Source organism: Oncorhynchus mykiss, chromosome 7 (assembly GCF_013265735.2).
Source record: "Oncorhynchus mykiss isolate Arlee chromosome 7, USDA_OmykA_1.1, whole genome shotgun sequence".
NCBI classification, from domain to species: domain Eukaryota; kingdom Metazoa; phylum Chordata; class Actinopteri; order Salmoniformes; family Salmonidae; genus Oncorhynchus; species Oncorhynchus mykiss.
Window position 1 is genome coordinate 54,925,226 of NC_048571.1, and position 20,256 is coordinate 54,945,481.

Consider the following 20,256-nt stretch of genomic DNA (forward strand, 5'->3'; position numbering starts at 1 on the left):
TCGGACTACCAGACGGTGAAGTGTGATTCATCACTCCAGAGAACGCGTTTCCACTGCTCCAGAGTCCAATGGCTCCGAGCTTTACACCACTCCAGCCAACGTTTGGCATTGTGCATGGTGTACGGCTGCACGGCCATGGAAACCCATTTCATGAAGCTCCCGAGGAACAGTTCTATTGCTGACGTTGTTTCCAGAGGCAGTTTAGAAGTCGGTAGTGGGTGTTGCAATCGAGGACAGACAATTTGTACACGCTACGAGCTTCAGCACTCGCAGGTCCAATTCTGTGATCCTATGTGGCCTAACACTTCAAGCTGAGCCGTTGTGCTCCTAGACGATTCCACTTCACAATAACAGCACTTACAGTTGAACAGGGCAGATCTAGCAGGGCAGAAATTTGACGAACTTGTTGGAAAGGTAGCATCCTATGATGGTGTCACGTTGAAAGTCACTGAGCTCTTCAGTACGTGACATTCTACAGCCAATTTTTGTATATGGAGATTGCATAGCTGTGTTTTTAATTATTTTTTTTTACCTTTGCTTAACTAGGCAAGTCAGTTAAGAACAAATACTTATTTACAATGACGGCCTAGGAACAGTGGGTTAAACTGCCTTGTTCAGGAGCAGAACGACAGATTTTTACCTTGTCAGCTTAGGGATTCGATCTAGCAACCTGGCCTAACGCTCTAACCATTAGGCTACCTGCCGCCCCTGTGTGCTTGATGTTATACACCTGTCAGCAACAGGTGAGGCTGAAATAGCCAAATTCACTAATTTGAAGAGGTGACCACATACTTTTGGACTTGTAGTGTATGTTAGGTCTAAATATATAGTCCTACAGTAATAAACCTATTCTATACGTAACTACTGCAATGCTGAGTATAAGGAATAAGGAAGCCAGAAAAATAAGTGGATATAGAGTGCATACAGGCAGGTAAAGTGATGGAGAGAATATTTTATGGCAGGTCATAATGTTTTATATTAAAAACATTCCTAATATTGAACTTTTAATAGGCTTTTGGAAATGTTTGTCCCTCTCACTGAGTGGCTAGCTGCTATCTGTGTTTTGGGGATCTTTCCACTTAAACCGCAACAACCACTTCGTTATTTGCTCATCACCATTAAAAGATTTCCAATAACTCGAGCTTGAGAAGCATCGTGAGATTGGCATTGGGGTGGTTTGTTGTTGTGCAACCAATCTATTCTGCAAAAACATTCGCTTCCCAAGTAATAACCGGATAATACAAACACTTGGCAAAAGTTGGGTAAGGGGAGGAAACAATTCAAATCAAAATACCAAACAAACCACATTTCCACACTCTTGTCCTAGCTTGTCTAACAAAACCATATTGTTTGTACGGTAATGGGGTTGAGAATATACTACATAGACTAAAGCTTTCAGAATGATTCTAAAATGTATTTTGAGAGTAATTTGGCTTTGCATTTCGTCCATGTTAATGTAGCAGTGTTTAGAAACATATTATATTCTTATTTACAATCAAAATAAGACTCCAAAAGGACACTATACATTTTTAGCCATTTACAGTATTTCTATTGGGTACAAAATGATCTGAAACACAACCAAAACAAACAGCAAATGCATTTTTGCAAGTTTGTAGAGTGACAAGCATAATGTAGTCATTGTGTGCTAGTAATATGAGACCAAGTGCTTAGATTCTACTACTTTAATACACAAGTGAATTTGTCCCAATACTTTTGGTTCCCTAAAATGGGAGGACTATGTCCATAAAATGCTGTAATTTTTAGACGGTTCACCCAATATGGATGAAAGTACCCTTATATTAAAGCTGACAGCATTTTACCCTCATAGTCATCGTATCATTTCATGTGTCACTGTCACAATAATTTTGAAGTTATCTGTATAAGCTATGATTGCTACTATAGAAGCTATCTATGAGCTAAGTAATTTTAATAGATCACCTGTCCTAATCAGCACCGCTGTGTTGTGGATGCTGCTGTGCTGTGGTATACTCATCTGAAAGTATCCGCCCTGTCTGATGTTTTTGATGCCTTTCAGACAGTCAGACAACACCCCACGGGCTCTGCTGGAGAGCCTACAGACGTACTCCAGCACTGACGTATTCAGCACACTACCTCGTGCCCCACTGTGAGACACAGAGCTGCAGCACCACGCAGAGATCCACTCTAGTGGTCTTTTCACTGGCATTTCTGAGGACAGAGAGATATGCAGATGTCTACAGAAACTAACACTGTGGATAGATAGCCAAACAGACATGACTACTTTAGCCTATAACACATAACAGTAGACTTAGTCCTGGCCCTATCGATCCCTTTGCAAGTTGTCCCTGGGGCTGGGTATTCCTCACCACCACAACAGGATGATGTTCAATTGGATCTCTGGCTGCTCATCTGTAAAATGCATTTCATGTTGTGGTGTTTAATCTGGTTCCAGTAACTTCCTTTGAAACCTTTACAGATTTGTGTACAGGAGCTTACTGTGAAGCCAGCTGCCTCTGGGATTTAAGCAGCCCAAATACAGTGTCAACCCAAGTAACACGCTATCAGGACGCTTAGAGAGCAATACCATAGACACAAAACCATGAGTAGTATATGTATGTGTGCATGTGTGTTTGGGTGAGTCAGGGGGAAGTGGTGGGGGGAGTGATGGGGGGAGCTAGTTTCACCATGGCAAATCAGATTAATATCATGTACAGTAGTAGCCCTGGCTGGCTAGCCCCGTGTCAGTTGCTCAGAGCACGCTTTGATGAACCTCCCAATGGATGGCCTCCAGCATCACTGGGTGGATTCACTCCGGTTATAGAGCCAGGCTATAGGTAGTGGGGGGTGGGGAAGGGGAGACTGGAGGGGGAGGCAGTAGAAAAGAAAATCACAGTGCTGCTCCCTGCTGGAAAGGGACCAGTGCTGATGCAGTCTCCTCAGACTGTGTTTGTACCTTCATGCTCAGCTCAATATGGCCTAGCCTCTGAGGCCAAGCACACATTATACAGAACACATTATCCCTGGGGGACGTCTTTGGTTAACGTGATTCAGTAACACATAACACCAGACCATCGCTGAGCCAATAAACTGTAAAACAAACCAGAAAGTGCCTTAGCAGGAGCACAGCTGCCTTAACCACCTTATCCTATATATTACTACTCTTTTGCAAGGATTTGTAAGTGAAATGTTATAACTACTACTCTATAAAGCCTAAACAACACCATAGAAATCAATTCACTGTGTGTATTTTGCAGCTTGTATTATGTAACTGGTGTTTTGTTTCAGTAAGGGTAAGGAAAGGTGATGTAATGTAGTACTCACGCTGCGCAATCTGGGCCAGGTGCAGCCGGTTGACCCAGGAGATCTTGCTGAGGGGGCTGGGCGTGTTGAAAACCACCATGAAGCTGACGGGACGTCCCGACCTGGAGGGGAATGCACACACACAAGTTAAAACAACTGACTCATGCTCTGTGGGGACCTCATCAGGACCATTGTTCTACTGTTTACAGAAAGCAGCAGCTAAAAGCCCATCTGTGTTTTATGGGTCATTCACTGCACCGGAAAAGTGCCATAAGTGTAGGAATAATGGTATCGCGCTCCATAGAGCAAATCAATGAATAAAGACAAATACCACATACAAATGCTCTGCAAAAGGCCTGTTCCTTCTCAGTGACAGTCCACACAGAGCAAGGAAAAAGTTCTAGGTGCTATTTCAGACTTTCAAACTGAAAATCAAAAAATGAAAGTTCTCTTTAGGTCTGTGCAGTGTCATAGATGATATAGGTCTATGGTCCTTAGGTTCCCAAAACCAGGACACCAGGTCTGTTTTATGGATGTATGTTTGGATATGCCATGGGATTGTGATATGGTTGCATTATGTGATTGTGAAATTCTGGTCTGCTTTTTATTTGGAAGCTTAGTCGTATGTGACTATTCAATGATGTAGGCCTTTCTATTTTACACATGTTGTAAACAAAACCCCCTTCTGGATTAATAAAGACATACTGTAGATATTCTACTGTACTATAAGAATGCAACCTCTCCTGTAGAGGTACTACTGGGGACAGGATGACGAGGAGGAGAAGGAAAGGGAGGAGATGTCGAGACCTCTCCCTCAACATCAACAAAACAAAGAAACTGATTGTAGACTACAGGAGACAGACGAGGGAGCATACCCCCATCCTCATCGACGGGGATGCAGTGTATAGGGTCAAAAGCTTCAAGTTTCTCAGCGTGCCCTTCATTGAGGACCTGAAATGGTCTCACCAAACTTATACCCTGGTGAAGAACAGCGCCTCTACAACCTGAAGAAATTAAGGACCTCAGTCACCCAAGCCACTGACTGTTCACTTGGCTACTGTCTGACAGACAGAGACAGTACAGGTGCATCAGTGCAAAGACCAAGAGACTAAAAAACAGCTTCGATTGCCAAGCTATCAGACTGTTGAACAGCCATCATTAGCCATCTACCAGGTGATGCACACTGCTCACACACACACAAGCTATCACATACACACACACACACACTCGCTGTTGTCCCATGTTATAGAGACATTAAACCACTGAACATAGTGTATTCTCAACATAGCTCATTCTAATAGTTTAATTACACTGTTTATACACACCACACATTTATATACTTGATTCTTGACATAGCTCACTCTAATATATCTACTGCTGTACATTTCCTTCTTAGTAAATTGTGTGTAAATTCATCCAGTGTATATACTGTACGTATAGATTGCATTGGGATTACTGTTACAGTGCTATCTGGGTAGTTAATTACATTTGTTCCGACGTTTCTTGATTTTTATTTAAACAAAAATATTATAACAATTTGTGTACTACATTTTACTGCATGGTTAGGAACCAGAACATAAGCATTTCTCTGCACCTGCTATAACATCTGCTAAACCTTGGATGCGATCAATAAACTTTGATTTGATTTGAAGGAGTAAGAGTCCTGTAACCACAGAGCCGTAACAAACAGCACATTTCACCTCCCCCTGTTTCAATCAGGATGGTGGAAGTGATGTAAAGGTCAGATGATACGGCATGCGCCGTTGGACCCTGAAGGTAGAGACGCCCAGATCAGATAAGAGAAGGGATGAGAGGGAGCATGAACTGCTAACACACAAAGAAGGAGCCAGGGAGCTGGATTAACAGGCCAGAATCCCCACTCCGCCCCCCTGCTCCTCGCCTCTTGGCCCCCGACACGCCTCTTACACCCTGGGTAGAAGCTGACAGTTCTGGACCTGAATGTGGGAATAATGTGATCCTTGAACAGGGGGAGCTCAGTGTGGAACTTTTGAAGGTCATAGGCCTCCAGTAGTGGCTCAGCACTCTGAGATCAGCAGCTGTGATTGCGCTACCATGTTACCTCTCAACAATGGCACACAGTTTTACATTCACCAACTCCTCCTGCTGACACTCATCCTTGCAGTCTCTATGCAATACTTGTCTTAAATGTTAGTTTTTCCTCTGTTCTACATGAATAAACAAGGACACAGATACTACTTGCTTCAGGTTGAGTGATAAAAGATACAACAGCAGTACACATCCCCAGTGACTTGTATCTCTCTCTCTCGCTCTCTCAAATCTGCTTCTGACATACCTGCCTGCTCAGACTGAGTGAGAGCGTGAGAAAAGACAAGGACAGAAAGATATGAGTAAGATCTCCAAATTATTTGACATGTTGAAAAAGTGGGGCTTTCACACAGAGATGTAATTCATACCCTTCACTGCTTAAATACAGAAGAAGCAATTTGCTGAGGAAAGAGAGAGATGAAGCAAGAGGGGGGGGAGAGGGGGAGAAAGATGAGAATGAAACTGGTCACTTCATCCGATTGCCAGGGAGGGTAATACTTGACGCTCACGCTGCTCCAAAAATGCTAATCAGAACAGACTTGGAGTCCTCCCACCGCCTGATTGACAAGCGCAGTGCAGATGTGCTGGTACACAGGCAGCACGGGGAAGTAGGCACGGGTATGATGGCGGAATAGAGTGGGGCAAGGACCCGGCCCACAGCCCAGACCCGGGCTGATGTATGGCTGCTGGTCACTGCTGAGGCACACATGTGACATTAATGCACAAAGAGTGGACAGACACTGAGAGGTCCTGTGGGAGCATCAGTGTGCCTAGACCAGACCTGGCTGGACGGGGAAAGTCACAACTTAGCTGCTCATTGCGAGGGGAGTGAATGATGCACGTGCCATGCATGGATGGAGGGATGGAGGGAAGGGAGGTCCCTGCTCTGCGTGGAGGGATGGAGGAAAGGGAGGTCCCTGCTCTGCGTGGAGGGATGGAGGGAAGGGAGGTCCCTGCTCTGCGTGGAGGGATGGAGGGAAGGGAGGTCCCTGCTCTGCGTGGAGGGATGGAGGGATGGGAGGTCCCTGCTCTGCGTGGAGGGATGGAGGGAAGGGAGGTCCCTGCTCTGCGTGGAGGGCTGGAGGGAATGGGGGCTGTGATGGGCTGCTTGCTTGGGAACTCTCCCAGGATGACAGGAGGTGACCGACTCAGTAAAGGGGGACCCTGCTGTGGACCCACTCTCCCTCCACCACTCTCACAGAGACAGAGCAAGACTGTATATCAACGTGTGTGCAAGATTGAGAATAGAGAGAAAACAAGAGAGAACAAAATAGAGAAAAGAGAGAAAAGAGAGAAAGGAGGCAGAGAGCGAGACACAAAGAGCAAGATGCCGAGAACAAGAGAGACACACAGAGAGAAAGAAAGAAAAAGAGAGAAAGAAAGAGAGAGGTGTGCCCAGTCTACCCTCTGTTCTCTCCTGCAATATGCCACCATTGCACCCTGGGTCGTGTCAGAATGGCTGAGGCGCCCACCGCGCCAACTGTCACCCCCCAACCCCCACCAATCACCACCATACCCAAACCCTAAGGCACTCTGCTGGCCCTGCCACCTCAACAGCCAGCCCTGCCGGCCAAGCAACCACCCAGCCTCCAGCAACAATTAGTCTGCTATCAGACCCTGCTCAGCTCTCTCTCTCTTTATTACTTTATCACATGCCTCTCTTCACAATATACTATAACCATCACTACACTCTACACTGGAGTCCAGGTCTGTATAGTACTCTACTTGCTCAAAGCATTTCCCCCACTTTACATTGTAGAAACCTGCTTCTCTGTCTGGCAGAATGAGGTCTGTTGGCTACTACAAACAAATAATGTTACAATATCTGATACAACCCACAGAGATGGGGTACGGGGGTCTCCCTCCCTGGTCCATGCTGCTGCTCATGACATTATCAATGGGACCAAGGGGATGTGGTACTCCTCAACGGGGATGCTGGGACTTTCTTGTATGCATGACATCTGGCTCCACCAAACATTGAGAAAGCAGCTGGGCCCTGCAGGCCCAGTGTGGCGCCACAGAGAGGGGGGGATGGGTACCAATCTGCAGTGCTCTGCTGCTCAAGCTGTCACTTTAGGTTGGATGGGTACATTTAGGCCCTCACTGCTGTCACCCTGCCTTGCCCCGTTTATGTTGTGGAGGTGGATCAAGGTCTCTTTCCCTCCCTGCTCATAATACTCCCCTCCTCCCCCTCTCATCCTCCACACACTAGCAGCCACAGCACGACTCCCACTCTAATCTGTCTTCATTCTCTATCCTCCTCCTCTACTCTCAGCTGAGTCCATAGCCACTTGAGCACATTACGATAAGCACATTCAGACTCATCACAGTGTGAGAGAATTATAGAAGCTCCCATTAAGGAGCCTTTAGATTTAGAATATCTAAAAATGACAAAATTAACTGTCAGTCAAAGACCACTTTCTGTGTGTCCTTGAGCTGAACTACAATGGCTTTTTTTTTATTTTTTATTCTGTCCGAACAAATGAAAAACACACAATACTGGCTATACCTGTAATATGAATGGAACTCCATGAAAATAACATGGCAAATGCTGCCATTCCATTTGCGTTCTCAAGGAAGTGAATATGTGAACGATCAGTTAATGACCAATTGCGGTGCACACCTCTAATTTGCCAGCCAGCTGTGGCAGAGATGGTGTCAGGCTTTTAACACTGGCTGAGCGTAAGGCCAGGTAATGTGCTCAGTGAGGTTAAGCGAACGCAACGTCAGGCTCCTGCATCATCATAACGTTAGCGCCCAGGCACATTAAAATGTTTGTCACCGGCCATTCTCTTTTAGTGTTGAGTGTGATGGCCTGTTTTCCGAGTTATGGATGAGGCAATTTCTCCAGCAACCCATTTTGTGGAGTCAAGACGGCAGTGTAAAACAAGCCCTTGCAGTTCAATTTGTCGTCTTTAAATCGTAAAATCACACAAGTGTGAAGATAATGGATGAATTCTACACATTGGGTGGTACTACAGTATGACTTTAACACAAGGCCCAGTAATATTGATGTAATACTCACTTGTCTGGTCTCCCAGGCACCTGCAGGCGTAAGCGGCACTTGTTGGCACTCTGAAGTTGATCCTCCTTGATCCGAATGAGTCTCTGTAGAGCTAGACACCAGTCCTGGGCCACAGTCGTGTTCAGGTTCTATGATCCACAAACACACAAGAACATTCTGCTGTGACAAGAAAATATAGCTACAGTACATACTCCCATGTGCACGATATTCTTCTATCGACTCCTACATGATGCACTTCTGTGTACATTCACAAGCTAACATTCATATCTCATGCTTGCAATCACACCTTTATATTTATGGACAGTACTGACATAAACTCAGCAAAAAAAAATATTTCCCTTTTTCAGGACCCTGTCTTTCAAAGATAATTTGTAAAAATCCAAATAACTTCACATATCTTCATTGTAAAGGGTTTAAACACTGTGTCCCATGCTTGTTCAATGAACCATAGACAATTAATGAACATGCATCTGTGGAATGGTCGTTAAGACACTAACAGCTTACAGACGGTAGGCAATTAAGGTCACAGCAATGAAAACTTAGTACACTAAAGAGGCCTTTCTACTGACTCTGAAAAACACCAAAAGAAAGATGTCCAGGGTCCCTGCTCATCTGCGTTAACATGCCTTAGTCATGCTGCAAGGAAGCATGAAGATTGCAGATTTGGCCAGGGCAATAAATTGCAATGTCCGTACTGTGAGACGCCTAAGACAGCACTATAGGGAGACAGGACGGATAGCTGATCCTCTTTGCAGTGGCAGACCACATGTAACAACACCTGCACAGGATTGATACATCCGAACATCACACCTGCGGGACAGGTACAGATTGGAAATAACAACTGCCTGACTTACACCAGGAACGCACAATCCCTCCATCAGTGCTCAGACTGTCCGCAATAGGCTGAGAGAGGCTGGACTGTGGGCACAAACCTACCGTCGCTGGACCAGACAGGACTGGCAAAAAGTGCTCTTCACTGACGAGTCGCGATTTTGTATCACCAGGGGAGATGGTTAGATTCGCGTTTATCATCAAAGGAATGAGCGTTACACCGAGGCCTGTACTCTGGAGCGGGATTGATTTGGAGGTGGAAGGTCCGTCATGGTCTGGGGTGGTGTGTCACAGCAACATCGGACTGAGCTGGTTGTCATTGCAGGCAATCTTAACGCTGTGCATTACAGGGAAGACAACCTCCTCTCTCATGTGGTACCCTTCCTGCAGGCTCATCCTGACACATGACCCTCCAGCATGACAATGCCACCAGCCATACTGCTCATTCTGTGCGTCATTTCCTGCAAGACAGGAATGTCAGTGTTCTGCCATGGCCAGCGAAGAGCCCGGATCTCAATCCCATTGAGCACGTCTGGGACCTGTTGAATCGGAGAGTGAGGGCTAGGGCCATTCCCCCCAGAAATGTCCGGGAACTTGCAGGTGCCTTGATGGAAGAGTGGGGTAACATCTCACAGCAAGAACTGGCAAATCTGGTGCAGTCCATGAGGAGGAGATGCACTGCAGTACTTAATGCAGCTTAATGCAGTGGCCACACCAGATACTGACTGTTACTTTTGATTTTGACCCCCCCCCCTTTGTTCAGGGACACATTTTTCCATTTCTCTCAGACACATATCTGTGGAACTTGCTCAGTTTATGTCTCAGTTGTCGAATCTTGTTATGTTCATACAAATATTTAGACATGTTAAGTTTGCTGAAAATAAACGGTATTGACAGTGAGAGGATGTTTCTTTTTTTGCTGAGTTTACTTACACTCGCTATGAAAAGAACCCTCCACCCCTTCCTCATAAAACTGCTTTGATTTATAGACCCTTTCATCAACCCACGGCAAAGCACTTTATACCATCAAATACGTCATACACATTACATCTCCTACACCACTTTTACAGTTAAGTCCCCCCAGTCATACTGTAAGAATCAAATCAATTTATGAAGTCAATGAGCCATGCAGAAGTATTTCCTATATTTGTTTGGTGGACATTTATATTATAACTGGGTGGAGTGTGAAAATCAATAATATGGAGTAAAGCCCATTTTACTCCACCTTAAAAAAATAGAGATCCAAAAGGCCACCTTTCCACTGAGAGGCTCTTTGGTGATTGCTGGAGTATACTGTGACTGTGTTATGTACAGTAGCTTTAATGTGATTGTGGCTACTGGTAGGTGTCCTGATTTGAACACAACAGAGCTCACTGCAGGAGAGAGAGGCACTACATTCTTCAGGAGATAGCCCTCAAATCTGTCACATCTCTGATTCTCTGTTTTTTATATTTTTTTGGTATTTTATTAGGATCCCCCATGGGGATATCAAATGTATTTATGCTGTTATCAATTGGTGATTCCAGAAAGATGTGTAGCTTTTATAAGATCACATTTTAATTGCATTTCAATTCTCCATTTTGAATTTCATTGTGAATGTTCCCAGAAATAGATTTCCCCAAATGTCTTCCTCTCTATAATATTTGAATAACTATCATGTTTGTTGCTGTACAATGCCTTGCATTTAACAAAATAACACTGTTCATGCATTTTCAATATCCAATCAAAGCATTCGGTGTTCTCAAAGTTCAGACCTGTAGATAGTTGGGTTGTGGAAGAAATAAATCACTTTACGAGTGCAAGCATTATTTTGACATATCAGCTTTATGAAACATTTGTCAAGCTGCAAATTAAATCTCTTTAAAGTAAAGACCATTGTTTTTGGAGGTCAGGCTACGGTTCACATTTTTAAAGAAGGTAATATGGATGTAGGCTTTTGTGAGTAACTCGGAGGCAGCATGGGCTATGAGGTGATGCAATAATATTGTAAGTAGTGGGCTGGTGTTAAATAGTAAGAAGTGGGTTGGGCTGGTGTTATATAGTAGGTAGTGGGGGGATGTTATATAGTAGGTAGTGGGGGGATGTTATATAGTAGGTAGTGGGGGGATGTTATATAGTAGGTAGTGGGGGGATGTTATATAGTAAGTAGTGGGGGGATGTTATATAGTAGGTAGTGGGGGGATGTTATATAGTAGGTAGTGGGGGGATGTTATATAGTAGGTAGTGGGGGGATGTTATATAGTAGGTAGTGGGGGGATGTTATATAGTAGGTAGTGGGGGGATGTTATATAGTAAGTAATGGGGGGATGTTATATAGTAGGTAGTGGGGGGGATGTTATATAGTAAGTAGTGGGGGGATGTAATATAGTAGGTAATGTGGGGATGTTATATAGTAGGTAGTGGGGGGATGTTATATAGTAGGTAGTGGGGTGGTGTTATATAGTACATAGTGGGGTGGTGTTATATATTAAGTAGTGGGGGGATGTTATATAGTAGGTAGTGGGGGGATGTTATATAGTAGGTAGTGGGGGGATGTTATATAGTAGGTAGTGGGGGGATGTTATATAGTAGGTAGTGGGATGGTGTTATATAGTAGGTAGTGGGGTGGTGTTATATAGTAAGTAGTGGGGGGATGTTATATAGTAGGTAGTGGGGGGATGTTATATAGTAGGTAGTGGGGGGATGTTATATAGTAAGTAGTGGGCTGGTGTTATATAGAAGTAGTGGGGTGGGCTGGTGTTATATAGTAAGTAGTGGGGTGGTGTTATATAGTAAGTAGTGGTGTTGTCTTATATTGTAAGTAGTGGGATGGGCTGGTGTTATTTAGTAAGAAGTGGGATGGTGTTAGATAGTAAGTAGTGGGATGGTGATATATATTAAGTAGTGGTGTGGGGTGGTGTTACACCGTAATTAGTGAAGTGGTGTTATATAGTAAGTAGTGGGATGGGCTGGTGTTATATAGTAAATAGTGAAGTGGTGTTATATAGTAAATAGTGAAGTGGTGTTATATAGTAAATAGTGAAGTGGTGTTATATAGTAAATAGTGAAGTGGTGTTATATAGTAAGTAGTGGGATGGGCTGGTGTTATTTAGTAAGAAGTGGGATGGTGTTAGATAGTAAGTAGTGGGATGGTGATATATAGTAAGTAGTGGGATGGGCTGGTGTTATTTAGTAAGAAGTGGGATGGTGTTAGATAGTAAGTAGTGGGATGGTGTTATATAGTAAGTAGTGGGATGGGCTGGTGTTATATAGTAAATAGTGAAGTGGTGTTATATAGTAAATAGTGAAGTGGTGTTATATAGTAAATAGTGAAGTGGTGTTATATAGTAAATAGTGAAGTGGTGTTATATAGTAAATAGTGAAGTGGTGTTATATAGTAAGTAGTGGGATGGGCTGGTGTTATTTAGTAAGAAGTGGGATGGTGATATATAGTAAGTAGTGGGGTGGGGTGGTGTTAGATAGTAAGTAGTGGGATGGTGATATATAGTAAGTAGTGGGGTGGGGTGGTGTTACATAGTAATTAGTGGGGTGGTGTTATATAGTAAGTAGTGGGATGGTGTTATATAGTAAGTAGTGGGATGGGCTGGTGTTATATAGTAAGTAGCGGGATGGTGTTATATTGTAAGTAGTGGCATGGTGTTATATAGTATGAAGTGGGGTGGTGTTAAACAGAAGTAGTGGGGTGGGCTGGTGTTATAGAGTAAGTAGTGGGGTGGTGTTATATAGTAAGTAGTGGGATGGGCTGGTGTTATATAGTAAGTAGCGGGATGGTGTTATATAGTAAGTAGTGGGCTAGTGTTATATAGTAAGTAGTGGGATGGGCTGGTGTTATATAGTAAGTAGTGGGATGGTGTTTTATAGTAAGTAGTAGGGTGGAGTGGTGTTATATATTAAGTAGTGGGGTGGTGTTATATAGTAAGTAGTGGGATGGGCTGGTGTTATATAGTAAGTAGCGGGATGGTGTTATATTGTAAGTAGTGACATGGTGTTATATAGTAAGTAGTGGGATGGAGTGGTGTTACATAGTAAGAAGTGGGATGGTGTTATATAGTAAGTAGTGGGGTTGAGTGGTGCTATATAGTAAGTAGTGGAGTGGAGTGGTGTCATATAGTAAGTAGTGGGGTGGAGTGGTGTTATATAGTAAGTAGTGGGGTGGAGTGGTGTCACATAGTAAGTAGTGGGGTCATATAGTAAGTAGTGGGGTGAGGTTAAATAGTAAGTAGTGGGCTGATGTTATATAGTAAGTAGGGAGGTGGGGTTAAATAGTAAGTAGTGGGGTGGGATGTGTTATACAGTACGTATTTGCGTGATGTTATATAGTAAGTAGTGGGGTGGTGTTATATATTAAGTATTTGGGTCGGGTGGTGTTATATAGTAAGTAGTGGGGTGGGGTTATACAGTAAGTAGTGGGGTGGAGTGGTGTCATATAGTAAGTAGTGGGCTTGTGTTACATAATAAGTAGTGGGGTGGAGTGGTGTTATATAGTAAGTAGTGGGGTGGGCTAGTGTTATATAGTAAGTAGTGGGTTGGTGTTATATAGTAAGTAGTGTGGTGGGGTGGTGTTATATAGTAAGTAGGGTGGTGGGCTAGTGTTATACAGTACGTAGTGGGATGGTGTTATATAGTAAGTAGTGGGGTGGGCTAGTGTTATATAGTAAGTAGTGGGTTGGTGTTATATAGTAAGTAGTGTGGTGGGGTGGTGTTATATAGTAAGTAGTGTGGTGGGGTGGTGTTATATAGTAATTAGTGTGGTGGGGTGGTGTTATATAGTAAGTAGTTGGGTGGGGTGGTTTTACATAGTAAGTAGTGGGGTGATGTTATATAGTACGAAGTGGGTGGGGTGGTGTTTTATAGTAAGTAGTGGGGTGGGCTAGTGTTATATAGTAAGTAGTGGGTTGGTGTTATATAGTAAGTAGTGTGGTGGGGTGGTGTTATATAGTAAGTAGGGTGGTGGGCTAGTGTTATACAGTACGTAGTGGGATGGTGTTATATAGTAAGTAGTGGGGTGGGCTAGTGTTATATAGTAAGTAGTGGGTTGGTGTTATATAGTAAGTAGTGTGGTGGGGTGGTGTTATATAGTAAGTAGTGTGGTGGGGTGGTGTTATATAGTAATTAGTGTGGTGGGGTGGTGTTATATAGTAAGTAGTTGGGTGGGGTGGTTTTACATAGTAAGTAGTGGGGTGATGTTATATAGTACGAAGTGGGTGGGGTGGTGTTTTATAGTAAGTAGTGGGGTGGGCTAGTGTTACATAGTAAGTAGTGGGGTGGAGTGGTGTTATATAGTAAGTAGTGGGGTGGGCTAGTGTTATATAGTAAGTAGTGGGTTGGTGTTATATAGTAAGTAGTGTGGTGGGGTGGTGTTATATAGTAAGTAGGGTGGTGGGCTAGTGTTATGCAGTACGTAGTGGGATGGTGTTATATAGTAAGTAGTGGGGTGGGCTAGTGTTATATAGTAAGTAGTAGGTTGGTGTTATATAGTAAGTAGTGTGGTGGGGTGGTGTTATATAGTAAGTAGTGTGGTGGGGTGGAGTTATATAGTAATTAGTGTGGTGGGGTGGTGTTATATAGTAAGTAGTTGGGTGGGGTGGTTTTACATAGTAAGTAGTGGGGTGATGTTATATAGTACGAAGTGGGTGGGGTGGTGTTTTATAGTAAGTAGTAGGGTGGGGTGGTGTTATATAGTAAGTAGTGGGGTGGTGTTATATAGTAAGTAGTGGGGAGGGCTGGTGTTATATAGTAAATAGTGGGGTGGTAGTATATGGTACGTTGTTGGGTGGGCTAGTGTTACATAGTAAGTAGTGGGGTGGGCTGGTGTTATGTAGTAAGTAGTGAGGTGGGGTTAAATAGTAAATAGTGGGGTGGTGTTATATAGTAAGTAGATGGGTGGGCTGGTTTTATATAGTAAATAGTGGGGTGGTGTTAAATTGTAAGTAGTGGGGTGGAGTGGTGTTATATAGTAAGTAGTTGGGTGGTGTTATATAGTAAGTATTGGGGTGGGGTGGTGTTATATAGTAAATAGTGGGGTGGTGTTAAATTGTAAGTAGTGGGGTGGGCTGGTGTTATGTAGTAAGTAGTGAGGTGGGGTTATATAGTAAATAGTGGGGTGGTGTTATATAGTAAGTAGATGGGTGGGCTGGTTTTATATAGTAAATAGTGGGGTGGTGTTAAATTGTAAGTAGTGGGGTGGAGTGGTGTTATATAGTAAGTAGTTGGGTGGTGTTATATAGTAAGTATTGGGGTGGGGTGGTGTTATATAGTAAGTATTGGGGTGGGGTGGTGTTATATTGTAAGTAGTGGGGTGGGGTGGTGTTATATTGTAAGTAGTTGGGTGGAGTGGGGTTATATAGTAAGTAGTGGGCTGGTGTTATATATTAAGTAGTGGGGCGGAGTGGTGTTATATAGTAAGTAGTGTGGTGGGGTGGTGTTATATAGTAAGTAGTGTGGTGGGGTGGTGTTTTATAGTAATTAGTGTGGTGGGGTGGTGTTATATAGTAAGTAGTTGGGTGGGGTGGTTTTACATAGTAAGTAGTGGGGTGATGTTATATAGTAAGTAGTGGGGAGGGCTGGTGTTATATAGTAAATAGTGGGGTGGTAGTATATGGTAAGTTGTTGGGTGGGCTAGTGTTACATAGTAAGTAGTGGGGTGGGCTGGTGTTATGTAGTAAGTAGTGAGGTGGGGTTATATAGTAAATAGTGGGGTGGTGTTATATAGTAAGTAGATGGGTGGGCTGGTTTTATATAGTAAATAGTGGGGTGGTGTTAAATTGTAAGTAGTGGGGTGGAGTGGTGTTATATAGTAAGTAGTTGGGTGGTGTTATATAGTAAGTATTGGGGTGGGGTGGTGTTATATAGTAAGTATTGGGGTGGGGTGGTGTTATATTGTAAGTAGTGGGGTGGGGTGGTGTTATATTGTAAGTAGTTGGGTGGAGTGGGGTTATATAGTAAGTAGTGGGCTGGTGTTATATATTAAGTAGTGGGGCGGAGTGGTGTTATATAGTAAGTAGTGGATGGGGTGGTGTTATATAGTACGTAGTGGGGTGGTGTTATATACTAAGTAGTGGGGTGGTGTTATATATTAAGTAGTGGTGCGGAGTGGTGTTATATAGTAAGTAGTGGATGGGGTGGTGTTATATAGTACGTAGTGGGGTGGTGTTATATACTAAGTAGTGGGGTGGTGTTATTTAGTAAGTAGTGGGGTGGTGTTACATAGTAAGTAGTGGGGTGGTGTCATATAGTATGTAGTGGGGTGGTGTTACATAGTAAGTAGTGGGCTGGGGTGTACCTGGTATGTCCCCTGTAGTGTTCCCACCAGTAGTGTGACCTCCTCCACCACAGACAAGTCGTGCTGCAGGTCCAGGAGTTCCTGGTAAAGCCGTGGAGGACCCAGGATCACTTTCCCTGTCGTCAACACACAACACAGCCTGTCACACTACAGTGCACACATCAACAGGTTACACCAGTTAACATGTCACACACATCAATGCTTGTCTCCTAAAGACATGAAACATCTCAAGGTCAAACAACAATCCCCAAATGGAACTGCATTTTGAGACTTTCCTGAACTACAAAACTAGTGGAAGTGATAAAGAAAACTTGCACTTGTTGAACTCTGGTTCCACTGAGAAAGGAGTTCAATGTGTGATGGATCGATCACCACCATTATTTGTTGAACAGTCTGAATGAAGTCGGGAGTCTGAATGTATAACTAAAAAGCAGATAGAGAGAGGCCATTTGGAGCTATATGATGCCCTTTTCCCAAACAAAAGGAATGCAGGTGTCTCATTAGACGTGAGATTCACCAATCGATTTTGAAGCACACTCTTTAAAGTCTACCTCTCCAACCTCAGGGAATCAATAGCTCTACCTCTCACTGCCAGCCTCCCTAATGCCCTGGTCCACATCTCTACACAAGGCTCCAGGAGCACAACACAATTCAATGTTGCAGCAAGATGTAGCTGTAGCGTTGTCCTGTGCTGTCATCACAACCACATAATCAAGTAGCAGTCCGGCTTGGCACAAGGCAGGTAACGGAAGCATGGCCCTTTGTGGGAATCTAGTGGCTGTGTGAAGCCAGGGGGTGGCTGTGTGGATGTATCGACAAATAGTCAGAGAGTGGAGAGAGGCAGTTATTGTTCTCTTAAGAGAGCCTTTGTAACCTTTAAGCCTTTAGTGCAGAGGAGGCTGGCGAGCGGAGCTATAGGAGGACAGGCTCATTGTAATGGATGGAATGGAATAAATGGAACGGTATCAAAAGCAACTATATGGAAACTACGTTGAACTCCGCTCCATTTATTCCATTCCAGCCATTACAATGAGCCCATCCTCCTGTAACTACTCCCACCAGCCTTCACTGATTTAATGGGATCTCTCACACAGACGGGCACAGACATCTGACATCTGTGAGACACGATCAATAGCAGACACATCTGAATATAAAGAGGTGTGCCTGCCGTGAGTCTCTGTAAACAATGGCTTCCCTGTAGCTGTGGGGCTTTGGGATTCGCTGGCACACAGGTCCGCTGTGTCCCCGCCTGCCTAGAGTTGGCCCCAGCCCCAGAGGTGAATGTGCTGAGTTGTAATCCAGCGTAATCCCGTTGGTGTGGCGGGATTGGTTTTCACACTCAGACACGGTCATTCACACTGGCACGAAGCAGCAAGGCAGGGCTGAGCCCACAGGGGCCCCTGCCCTTCCTCCCAGAGGCAGCCGCTTCATGTAACAACAGCCAGCAGGAATCTTCATCCTCAGCATATAGTCCAGCTGGTGCTGTATCCAGCTCTGGGAACTAACCTGAGGGAATTTACAGCAGCCACTGCTTCCAAATCCACAATATATCAAATCTGTACCAAAGCCACAGACTAATCCCCATCCAAACCTGGACACCAGCTCACTGCATGTAGATGAAGCATAGATTCAGTGTAGCATTGCTTTGCATCGCAGTCTCGTGTCAGTATCAGTATAAACAAAAAAACTCTGTAATGGTGGCAGGGAGAAGGTAAGCCTGTGTGTGGGTACATGGGGATGGCACAAGACCAGACAGTGGGGATACAAAACAGTTGCCCACCTGTGTCTCTGCACAATAGAGGGACAGAGAGAGAGAGAGAGAGAGAGAGAGAGAGAGAGAGAGAGAGAGAGAGTTGAGAGAGAGAGAGTTGAGAGAGAGAGAGAGAGTTGAGAGATCCCTGTAGTTCCCAGAAGGCCAGCCTTCTCCATCAATAAGGAAGGCCATCAGGGCCTGCAGGAGATGAAAAATGAGCCCATTTCTCGCCAAGCTGTGGGATTTAGGCCGGACCCCCCCCCCCCACCCCCCCCCCCCCAAGGGAAGGGGAACTATAAATAGACGTGGCAGTGGCAGGCTGGGGAACAATAGATGCACAGAGGAAGATGCACAGCAGATGCACAGAGGAAGATACCTGGAAAGGCATGATTTAGGGGATGGCTTGCATTGGGCCCATGCTAAATTCTAAAATGAACCATCCTGGTAATCAAAAGTCAGTAGAGAGAGAGAGAGAGCAATAGAGAGAGATATAGAGAGAGATATAGAGAGCGAAAGAGTTAGCAGAAAGCGAGCAAAAGAGAGAGAATCTGAAGTCAAATGTCTACTGATGATCTGGTACTTCTGTCCCCAACCAAGGAGGGCCTACAGCAGCACCTAGATCTTCTGCACAGATTCTGTCAGACCTGGGCCCTGACAGTAAATCTCAGTAAGACAAAAATAATGGTGTTCCAAAAAAGCCTGGAATCACCGTTGCCCTAGAGCACACAAACACCTATACATACCTCGGCCTAAAAATCAGCACCACAGGTAACTTCCAAAAAGCTGTGAATGATCTAAGAGACAATGCAAGAAGAGCCTTCTAAAGGAGCATAACATTTTACATACCAATTAAGATCTGAGTAAAAATACTTGAATCAGTCACAGAGCCCATTGCCCTTTATGGTTGTGAGGTCTGGGGTCCGCTCACCAACCAATAATTCACAAGATGGGACAAACACCAAATAATTCATGCAGAGCAGAATAAGCCCGATTCCCGCTAATTATCAAAATCCAGAAAAGAGCTGTTAAATTCTACAACCACCTAAAAGGAAGCGATTCCCAAACCTTCCATAACAAAGCAATCACCTACAGAGAAATGATCCTAGAGAGGAGTCCTCTAAGCAAGCTGGTCCTGGGGCTCTTTTCACAAACACAAACAGACCTCACAGAGCCCCAGGACAGCAACACAATTAGACCCTACCAATGTATGACCATATTAGAAACACATATTTCTCTCAGATTACAAAGACCCACAAAGAGTTATAAAATCAAATCCAATTATGATAAACTCCCATATCTACTGGGTGAAATACCACAGTGTGCAATCACAGCAGCAAGATTTGTGATCTGTTGCTACAAGAAAAGGGCAACCACTGAAGAACAAACACTGCATTTTAAATACAACCCGTACTTATGTTTATTTATTTTACATGTTTTACTTGAACTATTTGCACATCGTTACAACACTGTATATAGACATAATATGACATTTGAAATGTCTTTATTCTTTTGGATTGTAATATTTACTTTTTATTGTTTATTTCACTTTTATTTATCCATTTCACTTGCTTTGGTAATGTAAACATATGTTTCCCATGCCCATGCCCCTTGAATTGAAATTGAATTGAGAGAGAGCGAGCGAGAGACAGAGAGAGAGAGAGAGAGAGAGAGAGAGAGGAGAGAGCGAGAGAAGGAGGTGATAGACCCTTTAATGTCAATTTAAATCATCCCACAGTCTTGCAGTAAACTTTTAAGACTTTAAGGCTTAATCTTCAGAGAATCTAAACCTAATCTTGGCATCCATGTTAAACTGTTACTGTTCACTGAGCGTGACATGGTCAGACACTGCTGTAAAAGGCGCCATTAATATTTAAAGGCCGTTCCATTACATCATGATAAGGCTTTGTATCTCCATCCCATAGCACATTTATCAGGGATCTCTCCACCAATCTGTACGCACAACAGAGTTTTGTGAGGGGTGAAAAAAGACCTGTTTCACCATTAGATTCCTATCTAGTG

The 20,256-nt window shown here is 43.9% G+C and overlaps 1 protein-coding gene across 1 annotated transcript in view; it reads right to left on the minus strand.

The window, feature by feature from the left end:
• The window catches only part of LOC110528967 (rho guanine nucleotide exchange factor 10-like protein), a 153,408-nt gene that overhangs the window by 117,577 nt on the left and 15,575 nt on the right, over positions 1-20,256 (minus strand). The window contains 3 exon segments of the mRNA XM_036983546.1: positions 3,301-3,401; positions 8,372-8,499; positions 16,485-16,600. Of these exon segments, the coding sequence (XP_036839441.1) occupies positions 3,301-3,401; positions 8,372-8,499; positions 16,485-16,600 (345 nt within the window).